Here is a 24,898-nt window from a genome sequence, read left to right as displayed (position 1 = left end):
GAGTTTAAACTTGGGTACGTGTCCTCACTGAGCTCTACCAGTCTGTCACTAATATTTGGGCCCTCCAGCTTGTCATTGGTTCCTATGGAGATGACTGTGCTAGGTTGGAATTCTTTCTTTTTGCTAGTCTGTGTAGTTTTTGGGTCAGCTGTTGGCGGTGAGTTCCCTTCCCTGAAGGATCTAAAAAGAATTAGGTTTTCAATGTATCCATCTTTTGGTTTGTTGTATTGAAGGGATGACATCTTTTCTCCTTACATGCTGGACCAAGAATTAATACTTTATTTTTGTGCCCATCTCTACTCTTCTCGGGTCTACTAGTCCAGAAAAGCTTTGCTTGATCTTCAGAAAGCAAACATCCATTTTTTTGTTCCTTTGAGGAGAGGTAGTTGCTAGGACTCTTGAGTAAGGGAGGCAATTAGTCACCAACCTCCATTTCAAATGGCTTCTATTCATTCCTCTTAATGTTTGATTTTTTTTCTCTTGAGACAGGGTCTCACCTGTGTAGCTCTGGCTGGCTTGATACTTCCTATAGCTGGCATTTATTCCTTTTAAGTCCTCTTTCTTCATTTTCATTTCTAGAGCTTCTTGATGTTGCCAGTTTTTTAACTTTCTTGTAACTCTAGTATAAAACAGCCTTGTTCTTAAGGCTTTATTATTCTTATTTTGATTTTCCTTTCTTATATCGTCTATATAGGGTAACCTATATATCTATATTGCTAGAAAACGTTTGCTGCCAAAAGCTTGTTTTGTTTATCCTGCTCTTGTTTTTAAAAATCAATCTGCCTGCCTCTGTTGATGCCTTTAATATATCAAGCTTTAGACTTATTTTTAGTGTGTGTGTGTGTGTGTGTACATGTGTGCACAGGGCAACTTTCAAGAGTCAAGTCTCTCCAAGTGTAGGATTCAGAGGTCAAATTCAGTGTGGCAAGTGCTTTTACCTACTGAGCCTCTTATCTTACTATCTATCTTACTGGCCTCAATGTGTTGTGTTTTATTTGAGGAAAATAGTAAGCTTCATTTGTTTTTTGGAGCCTTCTCTCTTCTCCATGCTGATAAAGCCAAATCAACAAATGTAGATAAATAACTTAATTACCTGAAATATTTTGATAGAGATGAGTACTTAGTCCCTGTCCCTTTCACTACCAAGTAAAGCTAAAAATTTTCTGAAAATAAAAATATTTCTTTACTTAATCTCTTTGCAGTTTCTTTGTAAAGTAAAAAGCAAATGAAGTGTGAATAGGGAAGATTGTGGTAGATTGAACCTGCCCTGCTGTGGGCTAATGCTCTTGTACACTGTAAAGATTTGTCACTTGATTTCGTTTAATAAAATGCTGATTGGTCAGTAGCCAGGGAGGAAGTATAGGCTGGGCGACCAGTCTAGGGGAATTATGGGAAGAGGAAGGGCGGAGTCAGGAGTTACAGCCAGATGCAGAGGAAGCAAGATGAGAATGTTGAGCTTAGAAAAGGTACCAAGCCACGTGGCCAAACATAGATAAGAATTATGGGTTAATTTAAGTGTAAGAGCTGGTCAGTAATAAGCCTGAGCCACTGGCTGAGCATTTATAAGTAATATTAAGCTTCGGAGTCAGTTATTTAAGAAGCTGCTACTGGGTGTTTGGGAACAAGCAGGCAGGAGAGAAACTTCTGCCTGCACTGCCCCTTTGAAAGATGGACATCAAAATCTGATTAATCATAGTGCTGGCAACTATTTGGGTTTGATGTTGAGACTTGATTGCATTACAGTTTGGTGATTTGAATGTGGTAACGTAACAATTTTTACTTTAATGTTTCTGTAATTCTTTTATAATCTACAGAGAAAGCAACTAGTGAGATGAATACTGCTGAGGACTGGGGCCTCATCTTGGATATTTGTGATAAGGTGGGCCAATCTCGCACTGGGTGAGTATTCAAAGATTCAAGAATTTTTGTTCATCTTTCTAATAATTAAGACAAATTAGAAAAGTAAAGCATATCACAATTCTAAATTAGTTTGAAAAGAGAATGTTTTTACTAAAAAGATTTGAAGAATTGTTCTATTTAGTTTACCCCTATTGTGGTTTGAACACTTGGTCTCTAGGTGGTGGTGGTGTTTGGGACTCTTGTAGAACCTTTTGGAAGTGAAACCCTGTTGGAGGAATGGGCTACTGGGAATGTGCTTTCAGGGATTATCCCTGGCCCTACATCCTGTCCCCAGTCTGCTTCCTGAATTCGGCTGCCTCTTGTTCCTATCATTATGTCTTCCACACCAAAGTCAACAGTAACCCTTCTTGAACTGTAGCTGAAGTAAGCCCTTAAGTTGCTTCTGGTCCAGATCTGGTCTCAACCATGAGAAAAGCAACTACTATAATTCCTTATTATGGCCTGGGAGGGTGATAGGACTGCTAGAAAGTTGGAGCTTTGTCATTCTGGTGCATCATTTTCTTTCTGAAATCTATCTTTTCACTCACTTTAGAGTCATTATTTTTCAGTTGCCAAGTTTCATGGTTATATATGAATTTTTTATATTTCTCAAATGATTAATGATGATTGAAAGAGATAAGCAAAGTAGAATCTTAAACCTTAACATAAATTACAAACTTTCCAAACAGTTCAGAGTGGATTAACTGATGTGCATATAAACGATTTTCAGCTTCTGGCCTAATAACATTCAGCCCATAGCAATATCATTTACCATGCATTTGTGGGCGTTTTTCAGGGCACTGTCAGGTATGTGCTTCATTCTTCTAGTGGTAATCCTAATAATCCTAGCCACTATACAATTCAGCCATGCAGCCTTCATAGACTCTTTCAAAATGTCTGTGTTACAAAATGTCCATAATCCATAAGCCTGGCTAGACAGAGGCAATTTATGGCCCAGGCCAGTCTATGCCTTTATTCCAGTGATTTCAGCCTCTGGTTTGCTGTGTTTATTTGGTTCACCAAGATTGTTTGAAATGTATCCTCTGCCTGTTCACTTAAAATTTTTTTTAATGTGTGTGTGTGTGTGTGTGTGTATGTATGTGCATGGCACAACTAGACAACATTGAGGAGTCAGTTCTCTCCATCTATGGTTTCAGGGATTGAATTTAGCTCCTTAGGCTTGCATGGCAACACTTCTAGCCATTGAGTCATCTCCTTAGCCCTCTACCTCTTTCAGTTTTATCTTTATATTAACAGTGAGACTGTTTTCTTCTGGGTGGTGGTGGCAGTGCATGCCTTTAATCCCAGCACTAATGAGGCAGAGGCAGGAATCTCTGAATCTGAGGTTAGCCTGGTCTACAAAAGTGAGTTCCAGAACAGCCAGGTTTGTTATTTTAAAAAAAGACTGTTTCTGGTCTGGCTCATTAATTTAACTGAAATTTGAGTGACTACTGTGTTACTTAGCTGTTCTCCTTCACTTTTCATTTGACCCACTTTATTTGGAACATCTCTTATTATGGTTAGCTTTAACTGTTACCTTGACACAATGTAGAATCACCTGAGAAGAGAGTCTCAATGAGGGATTGTCTAGGTTGGATGGCATGTGGGCATTTCTGTGGGGGATTGTCTTAATTGATATGACAAGAGTCAGGCCACTCTGGATGAGTTAGAGGTGAGGATGGGTGGGTGGGGGTCCTGAACTGTTTTAAGAAGGAGAAATTGAGCTGAGCAGTAAGCAGACAACCTACTGAGCATGCATAAATTAATTCTTTCTCTGTTTACCCTCAGTTACTGTCCTGATTTCTTCCTGATGATGATGGGCTGTGACTGGGATTTGTAAACTAAATAATCCATTCTCCTCTCAGTTCCTTTTTATTGTCAGGCAATAGCAACAGAAGTGCAAGTAGAGAACACTTGTTGTTGTCTGGGGTGGTACATTAACCTGTTTTTCTTCTGTGTCTGAATCTGGTACCCCATTGCAGTATAAAAACTGCTAATGTCATTCTTGCCTTCTGAAGTGACTTTTCAGTTTTCCAGATCATTTAACTTCCTCTAATTCTTTCCTACATGACATTGACTTCAATGCAATTAATTGCTGGAGTTGCTAGTGGTGGGTGTTGTTGTTCTCATTGTTTTTTGTTTGTATTTTTTTTAAACCGCAGTTAAATGCTATTAGTTTCTTTATTCCTTAAATGTAGAACATTTTCTTTCATTTCCTACCCTTTTGACATATGTCTTACCAGACTCAGTTTACCTATCATTTTTCTCAAAGTTTTTTTAATCCTCTTCATTGACAATAATATCATGGTTCCTCAAAGTACTGTGCCAAAATAATCTTTCTCTTTTTTTAAATGATTTTATTTTATGTGCATTGGTATTTTGCTGGCATGTATATATGAGTGTGTCAGATCCCCTGGAGGTGGAGTTATAGGCAGTTATGAGCTGCCATTCAGGTACTGGTAATTGAACCCAGGTCCTCCAGAAGAACAGCCAGTGCTCTTAACTGCTGAGTCATCTCTCCAGCCCCCTCAAAAATAATCTTATGGCCGAGAATATAGCTTAGTAATAGACTGTGGGCTTGGTCTGAAGGAGTTCCTGCATTCAACCCCCCGGCACAAAGTAAAACAGACAAAAACAGACAAATTCTTACTTGTATATTTAGTAATTTATATAGTAAATTTATTTAGTGCATTTGTAGACTGAATGGTTTGCTTTTTCTTTTTCTTCGTAATGGAAAGAAACAGATAATTCAGTGGTTGAAAACATGGACTTTGGAAGGGCACTGGGTTCAGATTCTGGCTCTGTTGATCTCTGTCACACTGAGCAAATAACTTCCCTTCCTGGGATTTCTGTACTTTGATAGTTTCCCACAAAGGAGTAAAAATCTCCTCCTCCTCCTCCTCCTTCTCCTCCTCAGAACTGTTAGGACTTTGAGATTGGTTTACTTGGAAGTGTTTAACAGTGCTTGGCACTTGGTTAAGTGTGCACCCTTGATTAAAGACATGTTTTGTGCCTTTGTCCACTGAGGACTGGGTACCAAACAAGGTTGGTCGGGTGTATTGTAAAATACAGTATAACTTTATCTAGTATCGCAGTTATGAAGTTTGTCCTTTCTTCTTACTGTTTTTCATCTTTTCTGTAGTGTTTTTTTTTTCCTGTAGGAAATTATAATAATTTGGTCAAATGTCTAAAATCACAAGCATATATCCCCTTTCATTACTAGAAATGTTTCCTATTTTTCTAGTTAAAAATCAACTTGAAATTTTGTGTGGTGTCTATGGTGGAGAAGTTATGTCATTTTTTTTCATTATATTAACATTGTACCAGCTATATTCATTAGACCTTTTTACTTATATATTTGAAATTTATTCATTTTTAGCTATAAGAATGTTTTTGTCTTCATTTTGTTTCTTTCAGCACCAGTAGGTTTAGGTACATGCTATTAAAAAAAATCAATCCATATGCTTTTTTTTATGGTATCCTTAACATTTGAGTTATTGTTTGGGAATTTGAATTAGGTGTACTAAATCTAGGAATTTACTTAGGAGATAATTTCATCTTAGTCAGGGATGGTTCTCTTGTTCATCTGCTTCATTTTGTTCATCTTGTTCATTTGTGGTTTTCCCCTCCTCTTTTCCCTTCTTTCCTTCTTCCTTTTTTCCTCCTTCTCCCTCCCTACCCCTCCAAGAACTATTGGTCTCTAGTTCTTATGAACCAGTGGTTCTCAACCTTCCTAATGATGCAACCTTTTAATACGGTTTCTCATGTTGTGGTGACCCCCAACCATAAAATTATTTTTATTGCTACTTAATAACTGTAATATTGCTACTGTTAGGAATAATAATGTAAATATCTGATATTCAGGATATTTGATGTGACCCACAGGTTGAAAACCATTGAAAGCCATCATTATTTTCCAAGCATTTATTTGCTTATATACTCGAGACGTTTTGTTAGAGTCCTTGTTAATGATTTGGAAATCTAAATAATAATGGAGGTACTGTTTCAGTATTATTGAGGTTTAAAAATCATATGTAAGACTGGCTGTAAGACAGTTTTGGGAACCAGAATTGGTGGCCCATTCTTGTAATCCCAGTACTCAGTAGGCAGAGGCAGGAAAATTGATGGCCATTCAAAGCTAGACTGCTATATAAAGAATTCTGGGTCTGCTGGCTTACACAATGATGAATTAATGAGTGTTTATGTATAAATGTTTTGTGTTTATGTACATACATGTGTTTCTGCTTTATTGCAGCATCTCAATATTTTTATTACAGAAAATGATAACATACAGTGCCATTCAGACTTCCCTGATCCTAAAGCATTTTTGCTTTTATGGGATACTTTCTCCATTAAAAAAAATAAAGGCAGCATTTTATCATTGAATTGTTATAAAGAAAATTTATATATATGTTAAACCATTTTAATGTAAAGATTCTTCTTTTAATCTTTAAAGGAGTTTTAACATTTTTGTGTGCCTCTAGAATTACTGTGGGTCAAAGATGCCATGTGTCTACATGCCCAAAGGATTAGCATTATAGGAACATTATAGGTTCCCAGATCAAGTCTGTAATAGAAAACTATTAAGCTTCTTTTTCAAATGAAAGTTTGATTTGTGTGTTGTTTATGTCTTGTATGAGGTGTATGCCTGCTCACATGCAGAAGCCAGAGGATGTCAGGTGTCCTGCTCTGTCACTGTATCTTTCTCTGTTACCTTGCATAGCAGGTGATTTTAGCTGCTGAGCTCTCTCTCTCTCATTAAGTTTCTTGTCAAGAGAGCAATAAGCTGGGATACAGGATGGCCTTGTACTCTTCATCTTCCTGCTTCATCTTCACATGCTGGAATTGTAAGCATATACCAGCATACCTGTCTGCAGGAGGAAGCTTGACAAATCTTACTCCCATTCCTGTTTCTTATACCCACCTTCTGTAGGTGAAAACATTTTTATCTACATTTTTCATTGTGTCTACATAAATGCAATTGTATGTTCTCCATTCAGTTACAATAAGCATATTGTATACACTATTTTGTAAATGCTACTCTGTACTTAGTACATAATCCCTTAATTAAGTCACTCTTAGAAATGTATTTTTTCTAATATCTATTAGTATTGGATTAAATAAAAACATTTTCTAACTTAGCATCAATTTTGGTTATAAACAGAATATTTAATAAAGTTCAATCACTAATGAATAAAAATTAATAGTCTTTAGTAGCTGTATCAACCTTGGAAAACTACTCATGTACTCCCTATTTTCTTAGATAGGTTATGTGGTTTTTATTAAGATAAAACCAAACTATCTGATTATATTAAACATAAAACTTGATGTTTTGGAAAATACTTCAGATTTCTCGAGATACTCACATGATTTTTAGTGTGTAGTTCCAGTGTATGAGTCAGTGGTTAAGAATGCCAACTAAGTCATATGATGAACTAAACAGCCTTTGTTTGTTTAGAAATCAAGTGAAGTTTCAGAATGATACCAGTTTTCTTTAAAATGTCTTCTTAAATAGCTTCTTTTGTGTGTTTTATTAGTTATTCATGTAATAGACATGGGGGTAGGCATTTGTCTTAATTGGGGTTTCTGTTGCTCTGAAAAAATACAATGACCAAAAGCAGCTCTGGGAGGAATGGCTTTTTTTTTGCTTACACTTCCTCTTCATAGTCTACCACTGAAGGAAGTCCAGGGCAGGAACTCAAGCAGGGATGGAACCTGGAGGCAGGAACTGAGGTAGATGTCATGGAGGAGTGCTGCTTACTGGCTTACCTATAACCTGCTCAGCCTGCTTTCTTACAGTGCCCAGGACCACCTGTCCAAGGGTGGCCCCACTGACAGTAACCTGGGCCCTTCCACATTAATCATAAGAAAATGCAGCACAAGTTTGCTCACAGATTAATCTGGTGGGGACGTTCCCTCAGTTGAGGTTCCCTCTTCCTAAGTGACTCTAGCTTATGTCAAGTAGACATAAAAACTGGAGAGCACAATATTGATTATCTGCATTAGTTGAAGTTGTATAATTGATTCTGGATTAATTGGTGCTGTTTTGTTTGTTAATTAATTGTTCCCCTTTAGTTATGAAGAAATTGGAAAGCATAATGTCATTCTTCAGTTGGCTAAGGATATATTTAGCTATTAAGTCAATCTTAACATTTCTGAAACAGAATTAAAAGGTTAAAATGATAGTCATTTTATCTGATATTTTGTGAGAAATAAAAATGTAAGGTCTGGGAAGTGTATTAATTTATTGAATAAATGCCTAGGAACATGAATGTGTTCTTGTAGATAGGACTGTATTTAGCTTTGTAAGAAGTCACTACACTATCTCTAGTCTCTATATTGTTTCATCTTTTACATTGAGGTCTTTGGTCTGGCTTGGTGTTTATTGCAGTATTTATTAAGCACTGTGAGAAATTATTCCAGCTTTACTTTTTTTTTTCTATTCAGCATCCACAGTGCTGATAGTTTCCAAACTATTACATGTTTCCAAACACAGCAGTACCGTTACTGAACAATCCTTTTGTTTCCTTCTGATTTGAAATACTACCTTTCTATAGTACATTCCAATCTGTATTTGAATTTTTGAGTTTTCTCTTTAGTCTCATTGATGCTGTGTCTGCTATGTGTGTTGTGTGTGTTACTTATGGATTTAATTGTAAAGCTTTGTAGTGTGTTTTAATACTTGGTAAGACTAGTCTTCCTCATTGCTTTCTTAAATTTTAAATTTTTAAAATTTTAATTAGAATATAATTTCTCATTTCCCTTTTCCTTTTCTTCTTCTAAAACCCCTGTCTTGTTTCTGCCTTGTTCCTTCCCAAATCATGGTCTGTTTTTATTTGATTGTTTTACGCACTCACTGCTTACTCTGTTTAGTGTTGCTTGTACGTATATGATTTCAGTGCTGACCACTTGTTTTTGGATAACCAGTTTAGGAGCTCTTCCCTGGGGAAGATTAATTCTCTCCCCTTCTCCAGCATCCAGCAGCATTCCTTAGTTGCCTGTAGAATGCAGTTAGGAATTATGCTGGTCTAGTAAAGTAGAGGTAGTAGGTTCTCCTCCAAGAGCCGTCATCTCATTACCATAGGTAGCTGGCTAGGTTTCTAGTAATAAGCATAATTTTCTTACAGAGTGGGATTTAAATCCAATTAGATAACTTTTGGTTTCCATTCATGAGTGCCACTATTACACCATTAGGATATCTTGCCATATTTGGTTATTATTGTGGTTCATAGAAATCACAGCTGGGTAGGACTGTTGATTGCTTCCCTTCCCTGTCAGTTTGCATAAAAAATTCTGATACTATGAAAGCTGTTTCTCAAGGAGGTGGTATTTAGGTAAGATCCAGATTGAATCTTCCAGGTCGTGTGTCCATAGTACATGGTATCTTCAGCAATACTAGAGACTACCTTCAGCCTCAGGGAGGCAACCAAGGGCAACTACAGTATCCTGTATTGTTTTAGGAGTCTATCCTAAACACGATCAGTCCACGTGAATCTGTTAAATGGGTAACAGAATTTATTAAGATATAAATTGAGGATATATACTCAGGAATACAGAATGGAGTAGACAGTAAGTCGTCCTCTGATCTGACTGGGAGTGAATCCACCTTGCAGGCAGGAGCATGGAGAAGAGGCATGTGATCCTTCTTCAATTCCTTATACTTATAAGGTCAAATACAGTGGCAGGAAGCACCGCCTCCTTTGGGTCATATAGCCCAAAGTCATGGGCGGAGCAAATTCCACTACATTTTTCCTTTTTGTCTAAATAAGAAGATTCTAATCTTAGTGCAAACTATATACAATAAGAATGATTATCAAGTATTATCCAGGAAAAACAAAGGGTAATAACATAAACAAAAATGCAGCTACAACCAACAAAATTAACTTCAAACAAGAAAGACATGCTAAATGTCAAGAACATGGGTAAATGGCAAATTACCGAGATTACTTCAATAGGTGTCCTGTCTTGAAGATTCAATCTAACTGTAGTACTAATATGTTCTAGCTAAGATACCAGAAGATTGTAACTGTAACTATTTAGTCGTCAACTCCATCAAAGACCTGAGAAGGAACATAATAATACCTGAGAAAACGGAAAATGCAAGCAAGCAAGTTTTGAAATTCTTGCAGGAATAGACAGAGACAGCTGGCAGTCTGGGTAGTCACCTAAAGTTGCTCAGCGTTGTTGAGGCATCCAATTTGGCTATAGGCCTAGACTATCTGACAGACCATTTTCAGGAGCAGGAATTTTGAAAGACCATCTTACCCTGTCTTGGCAGAGTTTAGTAGTCACTTTTCTTTGTGTCCTGCTCATCCAGAAAGGACAGCATTTGTATTGTCAGCAGTTGAGGCAAGGGTAGTTCTTTGCCCAGCAGGCCATTTTGTGCCAAGAAGAAGACAAACTTCCAAATGGAAATGTCTTAGAAGCCCAACATTCTCTCTGGATCAGATTGGTGCTGCCAGGAGCAATTGTGTCTCATGTCAACAGAATTCTAAGTTATTTAAATGCTATATTCTCTAGGTCTAAGAAGTGTTTGAAGATTACCTATACATCTGACATATGTTCTGTAGAACCTAACTAACATAACTATAGGAATGACAAGCATGTGTGACTATAGTTCTGTAAGTCTTATCTACCTAAATAACCTAATGACTAAGGCTTCATATTAACAAGATAAACAGTCTATAAAGCAGATGTACCGTATAAGGACAATGACCTCAAAATTGTGACAATACATAAAATAGCTTAAACAGAGGTATAGTGCAATATGACAGTAATCCTAAATATGTAGCAATCTACAAAATATCCTAAGCAGGTAGAACATACATATAGTATGACAAATATAATATCGCATTTGTATCAATATATAAAATATTTCAAATAGAAGTAGGAATATGTATACAACAAATATAGTTTTGTATTTGTATCAATATACAAATTACCTTAAATAGGAATATAAGAATAGTTTGCATTTGTATCAGTATACAAGAATCCATATCAGTGCAAATTATCTAAGGCTGATATTTTACTGAATTAGTTTACTAGTAAATACAATAATCTACCTTAATATCCTATACCTATCCATTCCGCTATTTCTTTTCTAAATGAAAATACAGAGTCCAAATTTTATTGTTCCACCCCCCACCCAGCCCTACAACCATCCATCCATAACCTTGATAAAAATGAAACATTTGGGAGAGGGGCTTCATTTTCTTAGAATTGCTTCCTACTGTTTAGGGGGCAATGGTATCTCTGTGGGGTCTTGTAAGAAAGCTTAGAGTAGTTGAGCCTCAATATGGCTAGCCATAGAGTCTGCAGCCAGTCTCAGTAATTGATAAGATTGTCTGAGATTCTGGCTAGAAGTGTAGTATGATGGACCATATTGTCTTAGAACTGTCCTGAAGAGTTTTAAGTTCAAAGCTGATCATTGAGTAATGTTCTTATGTACCATGGCATCTTTGTGGACCAAGTAGAGTCATTGTGGGGGCCCATCTTCCTTCTAAGAGATTTCAGAGATTGCTATTGGGAACACTTATTTTCACTGTGGAAAACTTGAACAATATTAATATCAAAATGGAAAGTTTGACTGTAAAGATGACATGACATGTAAGGAAGGATTCCAAGAAATCAAGAGTAAGCATGGAGAGAAATAGAATCTTGATAACAATGGTCCTTAGATTATTGGTTTTCTTCTGTCTCACACCAGTTGGCTCTTCCGATATGAGACAGAATTTCTTAATTTTTTTCTTTTAGCAATGTACTTGGATTTAGAGAAGGAGAGAGCCATATTCCAACTCCAAAGCCAGCTTGATTTATAATTGAATTGGGACCGCTACTATTCTAGAGTTAAAGAGATATTGATGCTAGGCAGTGAGATATTACCCTGTAGAATATATTGGTACCAATAGGTTCTTCCTTTTTGTTGTAGGCTTTTGGGTGTCCAAGGCCTTATGATTTCTTAAAGATGAGTATTTCTCTTATCCGGTAAAGACAGAAAACAGAACCCTCCCTAAACCCCTGTTTGTTAATTTTTTTTTTTTTTTTTTTACAACTTGTAGAGATGTCACATCTGTGGATGAGCTTTTTTTCTCCTCATCAAAGGGTTTCTCTTGTTTGAATCAAATTTTTATTAAATTTTGTTGGTATCCATAGCTTTTCTTCTGCAGAAACAAAAGCAAAACCCCTTCCCCAATGTAGGATGTATCCTGTTTTCCATTCTGAGGTCAACACATCTTTGAAATAAACTGGTTGGTTTAGTTCAGAAGTTTTTTCTGTTGTCCAATGTCTCTCCGCAGTTGTTGTTTCTTTCTCATCAGCCTTGAGAAAATTCAAGGTTAATAAGGCATTATGCAATCTATTCCTAGGAGTCATTGTTACCTGTTGCTGTTTATTTAGCATATCCTTTAAAGTTAGATTGGCTCTTTCTATGACTGTTTGGCCTGTGGGGTTGTGTGGTGTACCTGTAACATGCTTTATATTGTAGTAAGTAAAAAACCGTCTCATTTTATTTGAGACACATGCTGGGGCATTATTAGTCTTAATTTGTACAGGTATTCCCATGATGGCCAAAACTTCTAATAGACTCTTGAACTCCTCTAACCAATAGCTCAAAAGGAGTTTCTCTGCTGGATGGTAGGGTTTTGTTAGGTGGTCCATGGCTCATGGGTAGGGGAACATTGTTAGCTTAGTTTCATAACTTCTTTTAAGATACACATACATACACGCACATGTATACATATACTTAGATTAATATAAAGTATTTCCTTAAGGTGTTCTCAGATTTACCCCTCTTCTTCCTTCTTCTGCATTGTTCTTTCCCTTCCTAATTAAAGCCTCCCTTCCTCCTACTTCATATCACTTGTATTCTTGTTTTTCTTACCTGTTTTTTGCTCTTCTCTTCTGTCCCCATATACATTTTAGAATTGGCTTGATTACTTTAAAGGCAAAACTTTGCCCCCATGTTTTATTCATGAATTTTGTTCTTTGACAGTTTCATGCATGTCTATAATCTATTCTGATTGCTCTGACCTCCACATCACCACACCTCATTTTGTCCTTTTGTCCTTTTGTTTTACCATTTGGTTTTGTGTGAACAGAGTTTGAATAGGGCTGTCTGCATCCATTAGAGCCTGGTGGTTCACCAGTGGGTACAAAACTGAAGACAGTGACTCTGTCTCACAGAGTCTTATCAGTAGCCTACAGTTCAGCAGCAAGGAGTGTAGCCCCATGATTCTCTCCTCCATTCGTAACTGACTGTTGAGAGAGTTTGTCTTATACGGGTCCAATGCAAGTAACTGTATCTGCTGGGAGTTCATGATTTTGTTTGTGAATAGAGGATGAGAAATGAATTGTTAAGGTCTGAGCCCTCATCCATTGCTTATTCTCTGCATGTCGAGTCTCTGTATTCACCACTGTTTCCTGGAGAGATAGGCTTCTCTCATTAGGGTTGAGAGTAGCCTTTGCCTAAGGGTATAATACAGATATTTAGAAGGCAGTTTACCATTTATGTCTATTTAGCTTGAATTAACATCAGTAGTAATTTCCCTCATAGAAACTGACTTCTTACAGCATGGGTTTTCTCTTCTGTGGAGCAGGCCTCAGATCCAATCGGAAGTGGTTGGTTAACTCCACAGAGCAGTGGTGCCACTATTGCACATGGGGTCACATTTTGCCTGACAGATGTGTTGGAATATGTGGAGTTCACTATGAATAGGATTTTGTTTGTTTCTTTGTTTTCTTTCCCCAGTAGCCTGCAGTTTGAAAGCTATCCTGCAGAGAGCTTTCCACTTCACTAGTAGCTTGATTTCTCTGTATCTTGCAACCAAGATGTGTAATGTCTTAAACAACAAGTCTTGCAACGGTGGGAGACCAGGTGGAAAAGCAGGAGACTGTATTGTTTTGGAGCCTCTGGGCCTCACGGACCAATTACTCATATGAAGATTTCCCATACTTAGCATTAGGATTTTAGTTCAGTGTCTTGCCATACAGGGCATCACCCTTCAAACTTTTTTTTAAAAAATATTTTTATTTGGATTAGAAGATTGTAGGTTTTCATATGGCCTTTTCATACCCCTGTATTTTTTGTTGTTGCTGTCCCCCTGTTTTCTCCATCCCTCACTCCTCCCTTAACCCTTTCTTCCTCCATCAATCCCCCTCTGTACTTTGATTTTTACCTGTGTTCTGCAATTTTCCTCCCTAAGGTCCTTTTCCTACTCCCACTCCTAGACTTCTTTCTAGTTTCATGGCTTTCACAAGTATTCCAAGTTAAACACACATACACACAAAAAAAACAGAATTGAAGCTAGGATCCTTAATGAAAAAGAACATGTGGCATCTGTCTTTCTTGGTTTGGGTTACCTCACTCAATACTCCTGCCCACTCCGGTTTCATCCATTTACCTGAATAATGCAAAATTTATGTTTTCTTTTCAGCTGAGTAGAATTTCATTGTGTGTATGTACTACATTTTCCTATCCATCAAGATGGGCATCTAGGCTGATGCCATTTCCTATCTTGATAACAGGGTAGTGGTGAATGTGGATGTGCAAGTATTTCTTTAATAGGACATAGGTTTTGTCGGGTATATGCCCAAGAGTGTCATAGTAATTTTGTTTCTAGTTTTTTGAGGACTCTTCAGGTTGTTTTCCTAAGTGATGGCACTATTTTGCATTTCTACCAATAGTGTGAAAGGACTCTGCTGCATAAGCATTTGTTGCCATTCTTGATGATGGCTATTCTGACTGGGATGAAATGGAATTTTAATGTAGTCGGAATCTGCATTTCCTTCAAAGGATATTGAAAAAATTATGAAGTGTTTAGTAGCCATATGTATTTCTTCTCTTGAGAACTCTTTGTTTAGTTCTATACCCCATTTTTAATTGGCTTGTTTGGTTTTTTGATGTTTAGCTTCTTCAATTCTTGTATATTCTAGTTACTAATCCTGTGTCAGATGTATAACTAGCAAATATTTTTTCCCATTCAGTGGTAAGCCTCATCCCATAGCCTTTGCATTGTTGCCTACATGAGCTCTCTCTTGAATTGATTACACTTATTGCCCCGATGCTTACCTTGACATTCATTCCACATTCCTGGCATCTCTGACTACGTAGGATCTGCATTCTGTTGCATCTGTCAGGCCCCACTATCACAGATTTCACAAATTACAGTCTTGGCTGCTGCAGGGATCTTGACCTTTTTCTTGGCTTCCCAGGTATTTCTTTGAAATCTGGTAGGAAGCTTTCGTGACCATATAACTTTCAGACTTTGTGTGTGCAAAACCAGCCCAATGTGAACAATGCCAAGGGCTTCTCCCAGCTTGAAGAGTCACTGGATCCCCTTGGTCATACCATAGAGAGCCTGGATATGTGATGGAGTTTCCTGGGCTACTCTTAGAGTAGGATGCCCTAGAGCTCTCTTCTTAAAACAGTCAAATGTGGGTTATGGTGTGACTCCTTCAGAGTCCTTGAAGTGTCTTTCCTCTGTACTGATGTAGAGTATTTGACTTATTTTTAAATAGTTTTCATCTCCTCAGCAAGCAATTTCCTGACCCCAACTTTGTCCACAGTTATTTCTGAGCAAACTGTAAACTTTCCCAGCCTTTCTAGTGTGTTTTCTCTGCCATTCTATGTACACTTGGCTAAAAGCAGCTAGCAGTAATCATGCTACAGCCTGAATGGTGGCCTGACTTGAAATATCCTCAAACAGATTAAGTACTCCACTCCTTTGAAGTTCAACCTTCCACGAAGCCTCAGGACAAGAATAAATGTAGGCAAGTTCTTTGCCAGAGTGTAACAGAAATGGCCTCTGATTCAATTCCCTGTAGAGTCCTTAGATCTTGTTTGAAGCCTCTTGCATACAGCCTTTACTGTCAATATTCTGAACTCACACCTGAACTTCCCACTGAGCTCTGCTTACAGCACTGTAGAACTCTCTAACTTGTATTTCTAAGCGTTGTGGTTTGAAAGAAAATGACCCCCCCCCAAGGGAATGGCACTATTGGGAGTTGTGGTTTTGTTGGAATAGGTGTGGTCTTGTTGGAGGAAGTGTGTCACCATGGAGGTGGGCTTTGATGTCTCTTTTGCTCTAGCTTTGCTCAGTGCTGTAGATTTCCTGTTTCCTACAAGAAGTAGACTCTCAGCTATTACTCCAGCATCACATCTGTCTGAATGCCGCCATGCTTCTTCTGTTATGATGATAATGGACTGAACCTCTGTAAGCGAGCCACCTAAATTAAATGTTTTCTTTTATAAGAGTTGCCATGGCCATGGTGTCACTGCACAACAATAGAAACCCTAATTAAGATTCCAAGTTTTTACATATTTTTCCCACCAACCTGTTCTGAAGACTTCTAAATCATATCATCAGGAAAATTCATAGCAACAACCCTACTTCTCAGGTATCGGTTTTTCTGTTGCTGTTAGAAAGCCAGCTTAAGAGAGGAAGGATTTATCTTGTTTCATAATTTGATGAGTTTCAGTCCATTTTGTAGAGGCAGAGTGAAGCAGCTCACATTGTAATAGAGAAATCTTGTTTATTTCAGTTCTTTAAATTATATAATTTGTGTGTGTTTGGTATTTGTATGTGACATGTACATGAGTTGTATGTGTGTGCATGCATGTAGAGTCCAGAGGTTGATGTCAGGTGTCTTCTCTAGTCATTCTCTACCTTATTTTCTAAGACAGGGTCCTTACTGAACCCAGAGTTCACCAATTTCGCTAGGCTTGTTTGGTCATTGAGCTCAGGTCCTCATGAACATGTGGCAAGCACTCTGTGAACTAAATCTCTTGAATTCTAGGATTCTTGATGTGTAGTACCTTCTCTTCCATCCTCTGGTTTCTAATTATTTTAGGCTTCCTCGTTTCTAATTTATTTCTGCTCAATTCAGTGAAGTCACTGTATTCTCAGAATTTCAGAATCACCTTCCTTGTGCTGTAATCTGGAAACTGTTCTTTTAAGTCACAAGTTTGTACTAAGACTTGGCAACTCTCTGGAGGCAGGAAAGTGAGACTAACTTGTGGCTTATTTGACTTGTTTCTTTTTTGTGGATTATTATTCATTCCTGCCTGGCTTGATGTCCCTAAACACCTTAATATATATTAATTAATTAATTTGCAGTGATGGGGCTAAAACTCAGGGCATGCTAGACACTCCAACACTGACCTCCATACATATCCATTTATTTTTAATTTACAGTAGTTTTATTTGTTTTAAAAATAGATTGAGAGAAAAAAATGAGACCTAGAAATAGAAAATACAAGTGTAGACTGGGGATGTATCTCAGTGATAGAGTGCTTTCCTATATAGTAAAAGTCCTGTGAAACAGAAAACAAAGGCCAGTTGTTTTCTTAATTGCTATAAATAACCAGAACTACTGTACATAATAAAAGTTCAAAGAATTAAGATGTTGGTTAGGATGACTGGTGATTTCTGTCTCTGGTATCTGGTAGTTAGCCTGAAGATCCTTCCTTTTGGGTAGATCACTGAGTTTGTGACACAGTCATTTTAGGCAGTTTTGAGCAGAAGATTGGCACTTAGCCCAGGTAGAAGTAGATGCAGGGTTGTGTTTCTTATGTCATAGCTACTGAAGTTCCTCTCCGTGACACGATGCTTTTCTCATAGGTGGGTTATACCTCTTAGCAAGCTCCCTTTTTGCACTTGTTCCTCATTAGAAGGACCATGACTGCTCTGCACTACTGTCAATAAGACTTAGGCTGCAGTCCTTTCCTATGTCAGGATTCTCCTTGCCTGAGTAGATCACTCCACCAGTTCCTGTTACATCTCCTTGGACCTGTCTGCTTTTTGATCACCACATTTCTCTTGCCCATAATTGTATGGAACAGGTCAAGCTGGGTTCACATGGGCCAGGAGGGAGCTGCTGTCACTACCAAAGCTATTGGGCAGTATCTCTCAATACATATTTCATATGTATTTTATAGTTTTGTAATTGTTTATAGCAGGAATGTATGTGTGTGTATATGTATATGTATATTTATGCTTTATATATATCTTTATATGTATATAAATCTTGCTGAACATTTTGTTATGACTTGAAATGTCTTAGCCTTCCAATTTACTTAAAATTTTTCATGCAGAATTAGCTTGAAATGCTTCCTCTCTGTCTACTAAGCAAGAGAACTTGTGATACCTTTGGGAATTTGAAAGGAACTAGTATATAGTTTTCAGATGTCATTAATAACCTAACTCTTGTACAGTAATTTCCCTTCTATACACTTAGTGGAGAGAGCTAGATTTATTAATTGTTAAACTTCTCATTTTTTAGACCTAAAGACTGTCTTCGTTCTATTATGAGAAGAGTGAACCATAAAGACCCCCATGTTGCTATGCAAGCTTTAACTGTAAGTAGGTTCATTTTAAGTAAACCACACTGCTTAATTATCCTTCAACATTAAGCCCTTTTCATTTCTCACTTTATCCTTATAGCTTCTAGGAGCATGTGTATCAAACTGTGGCAAAATTTTTCACTTAGAAGTATGTTCAAGAGATTTTGCTAGTGAAGTAAGCAACGTATTAAATAAGGTAAGGAACGTTATGTCCAGAAATCAAGGAAGTCTTTTTTCATGTATTTTTTATTGTTAAGTTTTTCCCATTTTAAATTCCAAGGTGTATGTGTGTGTGTATGTGTGTGTGTGTATTCTTTCGTTCCTAGATTATAAGTAAGAACTGTATTTCCTTAAAAAGACTACAAATCCACATAAATTTTAGTGTTCTTTTGCAAACCACATTAAAATAGGTTTAGGGTCCATCTATCCTTTCATTTGATAAGAAAACATACATTCCTATATATTTAATGAAATAATACCAATCTACTTTAGACAGTTTTTTTGATACCATTTTTGTACCCACACAAAGGTATTTCCCTAATGTAGAATCCTTCAGAAGAAACTGCCAGAATTAAGATCCTGTTGAATCTTCATCTTATGTGAACTACCTGACGGTCCATCACAGGGTTTTCCTACTGTGTTACTGTTCCACTGGGCTAGACCTATAGATAAAGTTGCCCCTAAGCCAAGACTGGGCCAGTTGTGATTCCAAACTAAGAAGCACTCAATTCCATAGCCCATAGCACTTGTTAGTGGAACTTAGATACTGAAGACAGCAGAGTCCTCGTGATGGACATTGTAGAAAAGAGATAGTCTCTCCAGATATGTCTATAATGAAGGTGGCTGGTTAGAGAATTTTAGGAGGACTACACTATAGACTTGAAGAAATTACTCAAAGCCAGGACTGGATTCTATATTTTCACCCACATATTTGATCTTTAGTATTTCAGCCAAGAATTTAAACAAGCCCAGCTTATTTTCAAGTCTATAGAGGAAAACATGTAGCTGTTCTGGTCATACACGTGTTTGTGTGTTTTTATCTGGACAGGGAGAGCAAGAGAGCTGGGAACTGTAATATTGCCTATTTAATCGCATGTCAGAAAAAATTCAGTGCCTAATTCAAGGAGTCTAAAATAGAAAAGTAATAGTTTTTCTAGTAAAAAATTTAATGTTTTATAAGTAATTATTTCTGGCTTAAACTATTTGGTATTGTATATCAAGAAAAGGATTTTAATGTTAATAGGGGAATTCTTCGGGCAATTTTGAAGTATATGAGTGCTTCAGAGTTTTAGCAGGAAAAAAATAAACTTGTACAGAAATGTGAAAGGAAATAATACTTTTATAAGTGTCTGAGTCATGATTCCCTTTTCTGTTTCAGTGAATCACATTTGTTTTTTTAATCAATGAATGGACATGTCTTCCAGTGTTCTGAATGTCCAGTGAAAGGGGTGATTGTTTAAGAAGATAGCTTGCTATCATATTTTCTGTAATTTTAAGTAAGATACAGGGAAAAAGTTACATCGTACTATAAACAGCTGTTTGGAAAGACAGAAACGTATAGAGAGAAGACTTTAAATGCTTTTAGCTTTTTCCTCAAGGGGGAAGTGCTCTTTGGATGAAAAAAGCCCCTAAGATGATTAGCATGTAGTGTACTTCACACAGACCTCAGCTAAGAGTCATGGGAAAACACAGGTATGAAAATTGAAAGGAAGGAATTAAGGGAAAAGGAACCATAACATTTATTCTTTTCTTGCATTTTTTAAAAAATAAAAATAGCAATGCAAAATAAGGTATTTTTCTTTGTTGTTCTGATGTGTAAAGCATCTAAAGCTGTAAATTGCACTGAAAAGGCCTGTCATTCCAACCTCCAAAATAAGTTATTACATATTTAATGTTTCAGTTTTGAAGTGAGATATAGCTAATAGTATCTTTCATTGTTTTTTCATGGTATGAAAGGAATGTTGTTGATTTATAGATGCTATTTTCTTATTTTCACATGTATAATCTATTGCTATAGAAAATGAATATATACATAGACATACAAGATATATATATATATATATATATATATATTTAATTTTATATTTAGAAGGATATCTCTTATAAAGGGACAATTTGTGATTTTAAAAGAGATCTGTAACACTTGAGAATTTATATTTTACTTATACCAGAAAACTGGTACTTTTTCATATCTCTCTCTCTGCCGTTCCTTAGGGTCATCCTAAAGTATGTGAAAAGTTAAAGGCTCTTATGGTTGAATGGACGGATGAATTTAAGAATGATCCACAGCTTAGTCTGATCTCAGCGATGATTAAGAACCTTAAGGAACAAGGTGTTACATTCCCAGCCATTGGCTCTCAGGTATTCTGTGAAGTTGTGTGCTATAGTTCATTTTTTCTTCTAAAGTAGTTACGTCTGACTTTTTCCTCTGGCTTTCATTTATAGTTAGCTTTTACTTCTTTAGAGTGGTTTATAGTAGACTATTAGTGGACTCCAAGCTCTCCTTTCCTAATACCTCTCCTTCAAAAAGGAGTTGCTTTAATGTTTTGTAATTTAAATTCTTTATTAATTTTACTACAACAAAATTGCATTGGGTCAGGTAACAATGGATAATCTTGTTAAATGCTCTTAATGCTGTTACTTTATCTACAAAGAATGATAGCTTCCCAGGCAGTGGTGGCACACGTCTTTAATCCCAGCACTGGGGAAGCAGAGGCAGGTGGATCTCTGTGAGTTCGAGGCCAGCCTGGTCTACAGAGTTTCAGGACAGTCAGAGCTACACAGAGAAACCCTGTCTTAACGCCCCCCCCCCCAAAAAAAAAAGAATTATAGCTTAAAAATTAGGGCATATTTTTTATTGAGAAATTGATGAATACCTTTATATAAATTAGGAGATATTAGAGGCCAGTGGAAAAAGAAGCAAATGAGCTAACTTTTGTTTTTAAATAGGAGCTGAGGAGAGCCTGAGTCTTGCTTTCCCTCTAAAAGATGGGGCTGGCACAGGGGTGGATTTCCTTTGGCACATACAGCTGTCTGTGTAATGCAGTGAATGTCTGATTTGTGTCGTATAATAAAAAATCAAGGGACATCTTGTATATGTCTCTTCTAGGTAGCCAATCCTTAAGGGTATATGCATAGTAATATAGTATATTTTCTTTTCCTGCTGTATGGATTGGAACAAACTCTTAACAAGTTACGTGAAACCATGAAGGAAACAAGAGCTTACCTTGACTGTTGATCCCTTTCAGGAGTCATATTAGATTGTATACTTTTGTCTAGAGCTATCTAGATTTTCTTCCCAAGGCATTTGCATTTTATCTGAGTGCTCTTTAGATGTGAAGACCCAGAAAAATGTCCAAAAGAGAAAGGAAGCAAGTGGATTATTTTCTTTTTTTTTTCTTTTCTTTTTTTTTTTTATAAATTTTATTTTACAATACCATTCAGTTCTACATATCAGCCATGGGTTCCCCTATTCTCCCCCCTCCCACCCCCTCTCCTTACCCCCAGCCTACCCTCCATTCCCACCTCCTCCAGGACAAGTCCTCCCCCGAGAACTGCGATCACCCTGGTAGACTCAGTCCAGGGAGGTCCAGTCCCTTCCTCCCAGACTGAGCCAAGTGTCCCTGCATAAGCTCCAGGTTTCAAACAGCCAACTCATGCAATGAGCACAGGACTTGGTCCCACTGCCTAGTTGCCTCCCAAACTGATCAAGCCAATCAACTGTCTCACCTATTCAGAGGGCCTGATCCAGCTGGGGGCCCCTCAGCCTTTGGTTCATAGTTCATGTGTTTCCATTCATTTGGCTATTTTTTTTCAATAATTGAGTAAAACCGAAATTTATTATAAGCCACAGTCGTCCTAGGGACCTCCATGCTATATATATAGCCTCTATGGTTCTGTGGATTGTGGTCTGATTGTTCTTTATTTTATATCTAGAATCCACCTATGAGTGAGTACATTCCATAACTGTCTTTCTGGGTTTGGGTTACCTCACTCAGGATGATTTTTTTCTAGTTCCATCCATTTGCCTGCAAATTTCATGCTTTTATTGTATTGTTTTTCTCTGCTGAGTAGTACTCCATTGTTTATATGTACCACATTTTTTTCATCCATTCTTCCATTGATGGGCATCTAGGTTGTTTCCAGGTTCTGGCTATTACAAATAGTGCTGCTATGAACATAGCTGAGCATGTATCTTTATGGTATGAATCAGCATTCCTTGGGTATATGCCCAAGAGTGGGATGGCTGGGTCTTGAGGTAGTTCGATTCCTAATTTTCTGAGAAACTGCCATACTGATTGATTTCCACAGTGGTTGTACAAGTTTACATTCCCACCAACAGTGGAGGAGTGTTCCCTTTGCTCCACATCCTCTCCAACATTGGTTGTCATTGGTGTTTTTGATCGTAACCATTCTAACAGGTGTAAGGTGGTATCTCAGAGTCGTTTTGATTTGCATTTCTCTGATGATTAAGGATGTTGAGCATTTCTTTAAATGTCTTTCAGCCATTTGTAGTTCTTGTTTTGTGAGTTCTCTGTTTAGCTCTTTAGCCCATTTTTTAATTGGACTGTTCAGTACTTTGATGTCTAGTTTTTTGAGTTCTTTATATATTGTGGAGATCAATCCTCTGTCAGATGTGGGGTTGGTGAAGATCTTTTCCCAATCTGTTGGCTGTCTTTTTGTCTTTTTTGACTGTGTCTTTTGCCCTGCAAAAGCTTCTCAGTTTCGAGAGGTCCCATTTATTAATTGTTGTGCTCAGGGTCTGTGCTGTTGGTGTTTTATTTAGGAAATGGTCTCCGGTGCGGATTATTTTCTTTTTGCTTAAAATATTACTGTTTTAAATTAAGTTTATGGTGATAGGTCTTAATATTCATTCATAATTGATGGCTAGATTTTATTAATAATTTTGAAAATTTAAAATTAATGATTTTTATGCAGAACAATTCAAGGTACTATAAATTCCTTGGCAACAGAAACAATGTTTATCAAAGAGTAGATGCACTGCAGAGACATAAAGCACACTTAGTAGAATTGCATTTTCTATGCCTGTTCTAGAACTTTTACTCAAAATGTAATTCATTGACCATTGTCGTCATGATCTCTTGGGAGATTTTCAGGACTCCAGCCTCTGAGGTGCCACTCCACACCTGTGAACTCATTGTCTCCATTTAATAAGATCCCCAGATGCTGTCCACTGTGCATAGGAAGTTGAGAAGCACTGCTTTAGAGCACAGCCTTTAGTGCAAATGCAAGCACTTTTCATCCATAAGTGGAATTGCCCTTATAAGAGGAGGAAACAGTAGTGATGTGTTTGACATAGAACCTTCTTCATTAGTCTAGAGTCTTAGTTATGGGAGCAACTTCAGGGGTCCTCTAATGTAATCCCTTCATTATACACATGAGAGAACTTCTGAGAGTGGCTGGAGGAAGGACAATTGAGTTGATTGTTTTTATACCACCTGCTCTTGCCTGCTTTCCAGTAGCATTCACTGGATGCACTTCTGTTTAGATCAGGCTTCATGGGGCAAGAAGTGTAGTGGTCACTGGCAAGAGCATTTATTATTAATTGGTATAGAAATTACATTATTCTCTTGTTCAGATTATTCCAGATGTAGAAGACTGAGACTGAAGACTTTTTGTTTAGATACATGCAAAACCATTTTTATTTTAATTATTATCTTTCAGCTACAGAAAATTACATAAAACGAAAAGCTTGTCATTAGAAACTGTAAAGATGTGTTTAATGAAAAGCAAATGATAGGGGCTGGAGAGATAGCTCAATGGTTAAGAGCACTGGCTGTTTTTCCAGAGGACCTGGGTTCAATTCCCAGCACCCACATGGCAGCTCACAACTGTCTGTAACTCCAGTTCCAGGGGATCTGACACCTTCACACCAATGCACATAAAATAAATTTAAAAAAAAAAGAGAGAAAAGCAGATGATAAAGGTCCAACTGCACAGTTTCTTCTAGACTTTAAAGCTACTTAGCTACTGAAGGCCTTGTTACAGTTTTATGAGACTAGATTTTTATCGGCAGACTTAAGAGATTCTGAAGATACAAAGATATTTTATAAATATATTTTTTTATTCAAGACAGAAGAAAATGCAAACATGCTGTAGAGATTATACTTCACAGTTCTGTTAGCACTTGTCATAGTAGTAGAAGACTAGAACTGCTTCCATGCTGTACTGGGTCATGAGAAGTGTCTTGGTTGGCTCATACCTCTCTTGATAGGAACTCAGGAGCACACAGCTTAGGAACATGGTGCTTCATATGGCTTCTTTCTGTACTTCCCTCTCAGTTGGTAGAGAGTTTCTTCAAAGAGTATAAAATACCTACTTACGTGCGTGTTAAGTTAGGCAAATAATGAAAGAAATTCAAATAAATGATAAAGGCTGTCTCTGACCAAGTATACTTATAACTTGTACACGTGTATAGTAGTCACAACAGAATCTAAGATTCTAAGTAAGTATGGGTCAGAATTAAGAGTTGCTAAAGTTGTGTTTAAATGAACATACATTACTAAAGAAAAACTGCCTAGGCATCTGATCATGTACAATACAGTAAGTAGCAAATCTACAGCTATATTTTGTTCTCATGTTGACTGTTTGCCTTTCATTGCACTCAACATACATTTTATTGTTTGCTTGTATAGACAG

At 37.2% G+C, this 24,898-nt stretch overlaps 1 protein-coding gene across 1 annotated transcript in view; it reads left to right on the top strand.

Moving 5' to 3' along the window:
* Stam (signal transducing adaptor molecule) overlaps positions 1-24,898 on the top strand; it is a 64,782-nt gene that overhangs the window by 14,431 nt on the left and 25,453 nt on the right. The window contains exons 2-5 of the mRNA XM_006989945.4: positions 1,815-1,899; positions 18,178-18,253; positions 18,339-18,434; positions 20,453-20,599. Coding sequence (XP_006990007.2) covers positions 1,815-1,899; positions 18,178-18,253; positions 18,339-18,434; positions 20,453-20,599 — 404 coding nt within the window. The remainder of the gene's footprint in view (positions 1-1,814; positions 1,900-18,177; positions 18,254-18,338; positions 18,435-20,452; positions 20,600-24,898) is intronic.

Source organism: Peromyscus maniculatus, chromosome 5 (genome assembly GCF_049852395.1).
Source record: "Peromyscus maniculatus bairdii isolate BWxNUB_F1_BW_parent chromosome 5, HU_Pman_BW_mat_3.1, whole genome shotgun sequence".
Classification (NCBI taxonomy): Eukaryota; Metazoa; Chordata; class Mammalia; order Rodentia; family Cricetidae; genus Peromyscus; species Peromyscus maniculatus.
This window is presented reverse-complemented; position numbering and strand designations above follow the sequence as displayed.